This window comes from Monosiga brevicollis, genomic scaffold (assembly GCF_000002865.3).
Source record: "Monosiga brevicollis MX1 MONBRscaffold_10 genomic scaffold, whole genome shotgun sequence".
NCBI lineage: Eukaryota > Choanoflagellata > Craspedida > Salpingoecidae > Monosiga > Monosiga brevicollis.
In genome coordinates, this window is record NW_001865047.1 from 1,248,697 (window position 1) to 1,258,938 (window position 10,242).

General features: G+C 53.4%; 2 protein-coding genes across 2 annotated transcripts in view; both read left to right on the forward strand.

Moving 5' to 3' along the window:
- The window catches only part of MONBRDRAFT_8375 (uncharacterized protein), a gene marked incomplete at both ends in the record, with an annotated part of 9,009 nt that extends 6,320 nt beyond the window's left edge, over positions 1–2,689 (forward strand). The window contains 2 exons of the mRNA XM_001745828.1: positions 160–868; positions 1,148–2,689. Coding sequence (XP_001745880.1) covers positions 160–868; positions 1,148–2,689 — 2,251 coding nt within the window. The remainder of the gene's footprint in view (positions 1–159; positions 869–1,147) is intronic.
- A 1,229-nt stretch (positions 2,690–3,918) lies between these two features.
- On the forward strand, positions 3,919–7,400 carry MONBRDRAFT_25600 (uncharacterized protein; the record flags this gene model as incomplete). The annotated part of the gene is made up of 5 exons (XM_001745829.1): positions 3,919–4,263; positions 4,332–4,374; positions 4,409–6,614; positions 6,894–6,981; positions 7,158–7,400. The coding sequence occupies 5 exons, from the start codon at positions 3,919–3,921 to the stop codon at positions 7,398–7,400; spliced, it is 2,925 nt and encodes a 974-aa protein (XP_001745881.1).
- Positions 7,401–10,242: the final 2,842 nt, after the last annotated feature.

Sequence of the window (10,242 nt, forward strand, 5' to 3'; positions counted from 1 at the left end):
CGGCTGGCTGATTGTCGTTGCACCGTCAGGCATGGACAAGACGCTTTGTACCATGCCCAAACTGGGTTGTCACCCGCATGCCGGCACGGTGCTGTGGATTGTGCCTTTTGCGACCTCGGCAGACGATTTGTTGCGGCGTTTGCAAGCGGCTGGCCACAGTGCGCAAAGGTGGCTGGGCCCATCGACGCCGGTAGCAGCTGGCCTCAATGTGCTTATCATCACGGCTGACAAGTTTGTTTGCGCAGGGTCTGACGCCCTGCACGCACGAGCTTGCTTCCAAGGCATCAGAACCGTGGTTCTGGACGAGGCGCACACGCTCATCTCTGATGCCAGCCACCGAAACATGATGGCTCAAGTCGGGGCCTGCGTGGCCTCTGGCGGATGGACCAACATCAAGCGCGTGGCCTTGACTGATACTTTATGCATGTGCGACCAAGAGCGGCTTTTTCGACAACTGGGCCAGCAAGCAGGGGGCAAACTGTACCGCCTGGAAACGATGCGTCACAATGTGGAGCTGCGTGTGCATCACGGCGACCAGCGGGCCTTCTTGTCGCACGTGCAAGGTCTTGTAGACAGGCAGCGGATGACGCGTCAGGAGAATGAGGAGCGTGTGCACATGATGGTCTTTTGCGACATGGTGACCGAGGTGAAGCTGTTGTGTGATCAGCTGCACGCACGCGGCTATGCAGCCTTGCCCTACTATGCAGGCTTGGAAGAGATGGCGCAGAAGGACCATCTGGCACGGTGGCAACAAAGTGAATGCGACGTCATTGTGGCCACCAGCTGTTTGAGCACGGACGTGGACCTGTTTACCGTCCGTCACGTGCTGTGGTATGGCAGTGGCCATGACGTCTATACCCTGGTAAAGGTGAGTTGTTGCCCAAACGTCCGCGGAACTGTCTCTAAAAAAACAAAAAAAAAACAAAAAAACAATTGTTCATTGAGCTAATGGTGTGCATGTAATCGGCTATAGGCATTTGGTCGGGCTGGCCGTGATGGTAAGGGCGGAGCTGCCGAGTTGTGGCTGCCAGTCAGGTGCACCCCAGCACCGGGCATCGAGGCCTTTGTCGAGGGCAGTGTGTGTCGAAGGTGGACGCTTGGCAAAATGTTGGATCCCCGCGCTGTTACATGTCTTGCCACCGGCCAGGCTCTCTGTGACGTGTGCACGCAAATGGCGCAGGAAGTGCAGCCAAGCATCGCCGCACACAGTGAACATGTCACTCGATCGGGCGAGACTGCACTGGAACCAGTGATGGCTGATGCATCGCCACGGCCAAGTGCTGAACGACTTGATGCAGATATCGCAGAGCCTATGCCTGTGTCAGATTCACCCACGGTGTCAGATTCCGAGCTTCAGGCACAACGACTGGAAGAAGCTCGGGCGCAGCCAGTGCAGAACAGTGACAATCGTCAACCTCCAGCATCCGGCGTGACGACAGCCTCTGAAGCAGGCTCGGCCATGGCTGATTTTTTGCCAAGGCCACGTGCTGGACGACTTGACGAAGAGGCCGCGGAACCCATCATGTCTCTGCCAGCAACACCGACGGCATCTGACTTTGAGCTTGAGTTTGATTCCCTGACAGAACTTCAAGAAGATGATGCACCATGCTCTTCCATGCCAGATCTGCGGGCCAAAACCACTTCAGAGAGTGGAAGTGTGCCTCGGCCCGCAACAGAAGCTGCAGCTTCAAACGAGGCTACGCAGACTTCCACAGCTTTATTGCCTCGTCTTGGAGCACCGTTGCCATCTCTACCGGTACCTTCGGCCTTGCCGATACGTTTGCCCGTCCCATCTGCTCCCGATGCCTTGTCACCACGGCCCAGGGCAAACGTTCCCTCGGCAGCGCTGCGGCTTACGCGTGCCCGCGCTCTGGCGGAACGAATAGCTTCCCAAGCCTCATCCATGGAGAGCTCCTCTGACGGTGACGGCCCTCTTGATATAGACCCTGCCGCAGAGGCCGAGCCCACGCAGCACCCTTGCTCTTTGCTGGGCAAGCAAAGGTCTGGACTTTCTGGCGCACACTCTACGCGCCCTTCTGCCAAACGTGTGGCATCTGATACATTGCCCCCGGCTGCTTTATCATCGCAAGGATGTGAAGCGGCGCCGATGCCACGCCTGAGATCAAACAAGCGAGCCAAGACGACGCGCTCGCGCCTGATCCACAAGGCGGCGGCTGACAAGTTTCTGGATGCGCTGAGGTTGATGCATGCCTATTGCATGCCATGTACCATTCGCCAGTCTCAAGCCGTCTGGAAACCTCAACATATCTGTCCCGAATCAGACGACACATGCACCCGGTGCCATCTCGCGGGGCACAGTGCCGATGAGTGCAACATCGATTTTGAATCTGCCACACGAGAATGTTGCGCCAGATGTGGCATGCCATCTAGGATTGGCGGCCACCCCTTGAAGCATTTGCCGAGCTGTGCAATCGATAAAGGCCTCGGACGAGTCTTGAGCTCCATCATCCTCCTTGCCGACTGTCATCCGCGGCTGCGCCAACTGGCCAAGCGGATGGGATACAATCTTCGGCCCGGCACGCTGCAGACGCGACATTTTCGCGAAAGATTTATTGCATGGCTGTACTCGGAAGACCAGCATCTGCCGGCAGGCCATTGGCACCTTGTGGAGTTTGTGATTGAAAGCGTTGAGATTTTGATCGGGGCAGCCGCGAGGGCTGTGATATAATAACATGGGCGACAGACTATTTGTTTTAATGGTTGGATAGTATGATAGTGGGAGTATGAGGACCGAGACCACCATGATGCGTGTTACAGACCAAGACAATTATGCAAGTGTGTTTCAATAGCCACTGGGCTTTCTCTGTCATGCGGAATGAGCTGCGTCTTGCCAGGACGGAGCGCAAATTGACCTCGCCTGCCTTGCCAAGTACTGTTTGAACGCCTGACACCTGGCATCTTGATGCTCTTGCGCCACATGCAAAAGAGTGCACGGATCCTTACAGGCGTTGACACGATTGACAGGAATACTGAATGATGCGCCAGCAGGCCTGAATCAGTCGGGAGAAAGTGGACCTTGTAATTGCATCCAATATAAAGGATAATGAACCGTTTTGGTCTTGAGACTAAAGTCATAAAGCTAAAATCATGACACATAATGTAGAACAAATCAGAGAAATTGAAGATTTGACTTTCTGTAGCAAACCTTGTGGAAATCGAAGAACTGAGCTGTATGGAAACGTGACGGCGTTTAGAAAAGACTCGAGATATTGTTGGTGTTTGTGTGTGTTGTGTGTGGTCACATTTTTTTTTTTTTGATCAGTCGCCAAGTCGAGGCATTGCTGTCGCTGGCGGCGTGGTTCAGCGTGGGGCAACCATCAGTATCGGTGCGTGCAACAGTACCCGAGTCATCGAGGATCCTGGTCTCGCACGCTTTCTGCTTGGCCAGGTCGGTAAACACCCACAATGACGGCGGCTGGCATTCAAAAGCCAGATCGTGACATTCACCTCCGTTTTCTCCCCATGTTCGGCCTCACCTGCTCATTCGTAGGTGGAGATTTTAGTCAACCAGCCTGGACATTCACAGACCTTGTGCTTCAATTGACACAAACACGCAACAGAGCAGCATGGATGTCCAAGCACTCAGGGTGGAGCGCAGTCGACCCACACATGTCGATCATGCGCTCAAACTTTTACGACGCAGAAGCAGCAAGCGCATCATCAGCGCAAAATAAACCTCGCGTGCTGCTCGGCGTTCGATTTCATTCTGTCTCGCTCTCACATCGCTTTGCAACCAACTTGTAGCGTCATCAACAAGAGTCGCGGATCACCATCGGTCAAAGAAACTTTCTTTTAAAACGAGCGGCACTCGATGGCAAATTTTGCTGTCCGATTTACGGCTGCAAGAAGCGCTACCCCAAGGCTGAGGGCGTGAGACGGCACATCAGAGCAAAGCACATGGCTATGGCAGAGAATACTTCTGCCGAGCTGGGCGGCATGCTCATTCACAGCCCTGCTTCGGGGATCAACAACGCTCCAAAGTCGGTCATTGGAGCGCCTAAACGCCGATATCCTCATCATCAAGTTTCCTTGGGCAAAAATGCTGATGCATCGCGCGCCAAAATGTATCTGGAATCGCTTGGTCTGGCTCTGGATGAGTACGAGTGGATACTGATTTGCGGCAAGTGCGGGTACGCATTGAGCGAACACCCAGCCCAGCACCTGAAGCGCCACTGCCTGAACGTAGAAGATGCAGACATATCGCTTGCCATGGACCTCATCAAGGAAGCAACGCCACGAAAGGTACCCAAACTCGACATGAACGGCTGCCGACCTGCGTACCCATGCATCCCAGTACATCGGGGCTATAGGTGTCCTTGCTGTACCTTTTGCTTTTCAACACGAGAAAGCCTGGTGCGACATGAACAATGCCATGTTGGTGATCCAGCCACCACTGAGGTGCCTCGAAAAGTCTGGATGCAGCGGCTCAGGAAAGGAGGACTGGGCTCAAGCTATGTGGAGGTCCAGCAACACAAGCCATCCAAAAGACCTCATGTGGACGCGCAAGCCTTTTCGCCTTTGCTCGAGGCTCAGAGAAAAAAGCACTTTGTTGTCAACTTGCGACGACTCCACCCGGTCTATCAGACCCTGGGCCTTGGGGTACTGCTTGACCGATTGGCACTCAACCAATTCAGAGAGCTGGGATTTAGCGAGATCAACCCGACGCTAATCACGTGCATGCATGGTCTCTTGGACAAGACGCACGAAAACACGTTACACGACACGGCGGCTCGCGAAGTTTTTGGACGACTATACACCAAATCGGGAAATGTGCTTACGACCCGCTTTTATCAAAAGGTCATGCAGCAGAGCTACGATCGCTACATAATTGTGGCTACGCGCTACGTGCAATACCTCTTACGAGCACGGCGCCGTGACAGCCAGCTTCCTGGTCGAATCAGTGACGAGCTGGCAAAAGCTTTGGACGACGTGGAAGTGGCCCAAGGTCAAAATAACACTGCGCTATCCGAGGCGTTGACCAACGTGTGGTGTGCCATCCTTGATGAAAGCACGGACATGAACAACTTGGACTTGGAGTACTGTCCCACCATCTATATTCTTTGCACGACGGTGCAAGCCAACAACACCTTTAAGCAGCCAAGCAGCTGGACGCCAACGCTGGCAGCTCTGTTGTGGATCTGCCGCTTGTTCCTGCTCTTCCGCCGCCAGCTCGATCCAAATGGTCCTGGCGCGCTGACGGATGATACTGCTGTCAAGACGCGGTTGACGGAGGGCCGCATTTGCTACTATCTTGGTAGTAGATTGACCTATGTTCGCAAATGCACCTCGGAGGAGGGCAAATACGGTGTTAACGTGGTGTTTGAAACGCAGCCAGCCCCCGGACAGGAGTTTCAGGCTTTGACGGTGAATGGCATTCATATGGACGTGTCTAAGCTTGGGACAGGTCTGCGAGCTATGCGAGCAGGAATGAACCAAATTCTCACCAAGGACCTCCTGTTCAACTCGGGGCTGGAGAAGCGAGTTTATGCTGTCTTGCCCTCACTGCTTGACTCAGATCAGCCCGGGCCCCCACAGTCCTGGGTAGGCCAGGATTTGAAGGACGCTGGCGGTCGTGACTTTTATGCAATGCTGCTGGAGCACATCTTGGAAACTCCAGAGCTGGTCAAGGCGTTTACCATGCCTAATGCACCCGGCAAGTTCAGCGTAGAATCAGTGTGGCGGTGGATCTGCTCCCTGCAAGAGTTTAATCGCCTGGCATTGACCTATACACACCTGTCAACTGGTACGTCTGATCGTTTGAGTGGTGTTGTTTGTTGCAAGCAAATTTTACATGCGCAGAGTCTCACCATACACCCGTGCATAGCCCCACCCATGCATGCGACGGTATACACGAGCCTTTTTTATCGTGACTCCTCCGCCAGCCCCAGAAATGTCTTCTTCTCCGGCAACCGCTTGGCGTTTGTCGCGCAACAAGGCGAAGCTACATTGATCAGCAACCCCGAGTCGCATGCTATACACTACATGGACGAGCGGACCAGTGCAATTATGATGGCTTACCTGCTATTGTGCAAGCCATTGGAGGAGCTGTTTGCTAATTACTTGCAAGAGCGAGGCGAATTGATCGCGTCCTCGGCAATAGATTCCAATTCTTTGACGGAAGAGCAGCAAGATGAGCTCGAGGCCGGCGCGATGGAGGTCGAAGATTCGGTCGCGCCAAACATTTCCAGCCCTGCTGACGACCAGCACGCTGATCTGCGAGCGGTCAAGCGTGTCGAACTGGAGGGCACGTATGAGCTGCTATTCAATATTGTGCCGATGCAGCTCGAAAAACAGCTTCGACCAGGCCTAGTCTACCGAACCATCCAGGCCGTGACCAAGCGATTTCTTGGAACCAGCATCACTGTCAGCGCATGGCGGCACATGAGTGTGGCCTGGCTGCGCACACTGGTGATGCATGATGCCCCCGAGCTTTTAGGGGCGCTGGATGTAACTCACTTTCAAAGCCAGCGTGCAGGTCGGACGGCACGCGACGTCCAAGGCCGCACGCAGCGCGACCACAAGGTTGCGTCCAGCGAATCAGAGTATGGCCACCAATTTCTGTCCGACGAGTGGCGCAAGCTCATCCAGCTGATGTAAGAGATTCAAGAAGCTGGAACCATACATGAACAGACCTGCGTATGACAAGTGGTTCAAAGGCACGTTGTCATTCAGTCGTCATGGTTTAGGAATGCCGCGCACATGTCCAGGTGACCGGCAAGATCAATTTTCTCTCCTTGTTGTGACACATGCGGTCGGACACGAGTTGCACTTGCTCTATCCTCGGGATTAGCAACTCGACAGCTATTCTAACGGTGCACCTGGTCTGGTCACTGTGAATGCTTCCCGACCGCAGCTGGTTCAATTGACCTCAGGACACCATCAAACCTTTCAATCTATCGCGACTCCTCCGCCAGCGCCAGAAATGTCTTCTTCTCCGGCAACTTGATTCATGCGGAGCAGGTCAAACGCTGGCGGTGCGCTGCTGATGTTCTCTGTAGCGTCGGCTGGCACTTGGATCCTCAATTGTTCAATAACCAAGACCTACAAACGCTTGGTGACCGCGTGGATGCCCTAACGTCCGCCTCTGTAGCTGCACCTTGATACTTTTTTACAAATTGAAATTTGTGGCGCTTTAGAGTGGCTTGTCGATTGCTATGCAAAAAGAAAGTAAAGTCAATGGGCAGGGCGGGCCTTGCCAACCGTCTGAAGCAGAACCGTCCAACAAGCACGGAAAAGAGCGAGAAACCGCTTCGTCTTCTTTTACCATGACAACGGATAATAGCAATAGTGTCTCGGTAGTGGTGGATGCGGCGCTGCGCGAGCTGGTGATGAGGGCGTTGAGCGGTGGTCTTGTTTTGCGAGCGATCGTATCCAGTTGAGCTTGGGTATTGTGGCAATTAAATGCAGTAGATCCGTGTCTGGTTGTCAAGGTCCTTGGTGTCTGCAAGTCAACTTGTGCGATGTCTGTGCCGGCACGAACTTGCAAAGGTTCAAAGCGCTCTCATGCCTCCTTCACATCGTCACCAAGTTGAATTTAGACGTGACTGACCTCAAGCGCGGGTGAGTCTGCGTCGGCAGCAGCGGGAAAGCCAAAATTCAGACTGCAGAGCGCCGTCTAGGCCAAGTCTATGCAGCCATCCAGGCCGTGGCCAAGCGGTTTCTTGGAGCGAGCATCACTGACAGTGCATGTCATATGAGCGTGGCTTGGCCGCGTACACTGGTGTTGCATCATACGCCCGAGCCTTCATTGGGGGCGTTGAATGTGGCACACTCTCAAAGCCAGCATGCAGGCAGAACGGCACGCAACGTCTATGGCCGCACGCAGCTCGATCACAAGTTTGGGTCGTGTCACAGGATAGCCACAGGTGGATGAATACTTCCCATTGAGCGGCGGAAGCGTGCGAAGAATGCGAGGTGAGCTTTGTTTTGACGTGCGCCGAAAACTGTGACCAGGGGCCCGGCTGCCATTTGGTGTTGGCCAAGGAGCGCACCTTTTTTCTTGTTTGAGCCGCTTCGAGGGGGGTACTAATGGTGGGGCTGGCGGGTCACAGGGTGGCCGACGGTGGATGAGAACTCCAAAGCGAGCACCGAATGCGTGTGAAGAATGCCAGGGCAGCTTTGTTGTGACGTACGCCGTAAATTGTGACCAGGGGGCAGGCTGCCATTTGGTGTTGGCTGAGGAGCCAAGGCGCACCTTTTTTCTTGTTTGAGCCGTTTCGAGGGGGGTACTAATGGTGGGGCTGGCGGATCACAGGGCTGTCGACGGTGGACGAGGACTCCATAGTTAGCAGCGAAAGCGTGCGAACAATGCGAGGTGAGCTTTGTTTTGACATGCGCCGAAAACTGTGACCAGGGGCCCGGCTGCCATTTGGTGTTGGCCAAGGAGCGCACCTTTTTTCTTGTTTGAGCCGTTTCGAGGGGGGTACTAATGGTGGGGCTGGCGGGTCACAGGGCTGTCGAAGGTGGATGAGGACTCCAAAGCGAGCACCGAATGCGTGTGAAGAATGCCAGGGCAGCTTTGTTGTGACGTACGCCGTAAATTGTGACCAGGGGGCAGGCTGCCATTTGGTGTTGGCTGAGGAGCCAAGGCGCGCCTTTGGTTGTTTTTTGGCCGGTTAGAGGGGGGTACTGATGGTGGGGCTGGCAGGTCACAGGGTGGCCGACGGTGGATGAGGACTCCAAAGTGAGCACCGAATGCGTGTGAAGAATGCCAGGGCAGCTTTGTTGTGACGTACGCCGTAAATTGTGACCAGGGGGCAGGCTGCCATTTGGTGTTGCGGCGCGCCGTTTGCTTTGTTTGAGCCGCTTCGAGGGGGGTACTGATGGTGGGGCTTGCGTGTCACAGGATGGTTCCAGGTGGACGAGAACTCCATCGTGAGCACGGAAAGCGCATGAAGCAGTTGACGTGTGCTTTGTTTTGACGTGCGCCGAAAATTGTGACCAGGGGCCCGGCTGTCACTCGGTCTTCGCGAATGGCCCGTCGCTCGCATTTGTTCAATTTTTGGGTTCTTTTTGTCGTGGTGGCCATTAATTTTACATGACAAGTCAACGTTCGAGCTTTTAGTGCGCTGTACTGTCGGTACTCAATCGAAACTTTCAGAATGTTTATTGTCATGTGGGCTCGGCGCAACCGCTAACAGCGACACGATCGGAGGCTAACCGCTAATGCGTTGGTGAAAGGATTGTTGAAAGACATCAATTTATAATATCAAGGCGAGGAAGCAAAAGTTTGAAACGCGTGCAAGGATACAAGTCGAGAGAAAGGGAAGCAGGTGGCGTGAGGACGGTACCGGATCATTGAGCGTGAAGTAGGAATTGAGCAACAAAGCGGCGGAGAGGAAGATGAAGATGCGGCAATCAGGTAAAAATTAGGAAGTATGCAAAACAGAGGGATTTGAGAGAGCAGGACGGGGAGGCGGCGTTTGGCAAAATGTGTGATTGAAAGAGCAGCAAGAGTTGAGGGAAAGATGATCGGTTTGGAAAGTCGACTTTCAGGAGAAGAAAGATTTGGAGAGAGGAAGCGCAACAGGTGGCGTGAGGGACGGGCGGGAAGGTAAAAAGTTAAAAAAAAAAAATAAATAAAAAAAAGGTGCGAGATGGGGCGAGAGAGGAGATGGATAGGAAAGGTAAACGGAAGATATTGAACGAAGGGGAAGGATTGAAAGAGATGGGAGCGAGCGAGTGGCGAAAAGCATGAGCAGTGGGACAAGCAGAACACGAAGCGAGGAAAAAAATCAAAAAGCATGGGTGAAGATGAAAGGGGCATTGATCGGATGGAAGGGGAAGAGACGAAAAGGGGCACGGAGGAAAGAAGGAAGAAGTGAAGGTGAGGGGAAGGGGTCAGGAGTCGATGAAAGGGAGAATTAACATCATGAGAATAAAATTGGAAAAGGAATGGGAAGAGGAATGTAGTGTAGGGGAAAGGTATGGAAAAAGAATTGAAAATTGTTGAGAGGGAGTATTGAGAAAAAAAGGAGGATGGAAAAATAGGGGTGGTGAAGGTATTGAGAATGTGAAGGAGGTGAGGAGAAGGTAGAGGAGGAGGGAGAGAAAGAAGATAAAAGGTGCGGGGGTAAAGTGGTGTTGTAATGGTGTGGATAAGAGTTTGATTTGATGAAAATTGGATTAATGAAAAGAGAGGTGGGAAAAGAGAGGTGGGAAGAAGGAGAGATTGCAGAGAAGAATGTGAGTGAAAGTGGGAGAGGTATAGGAAGGAAGATA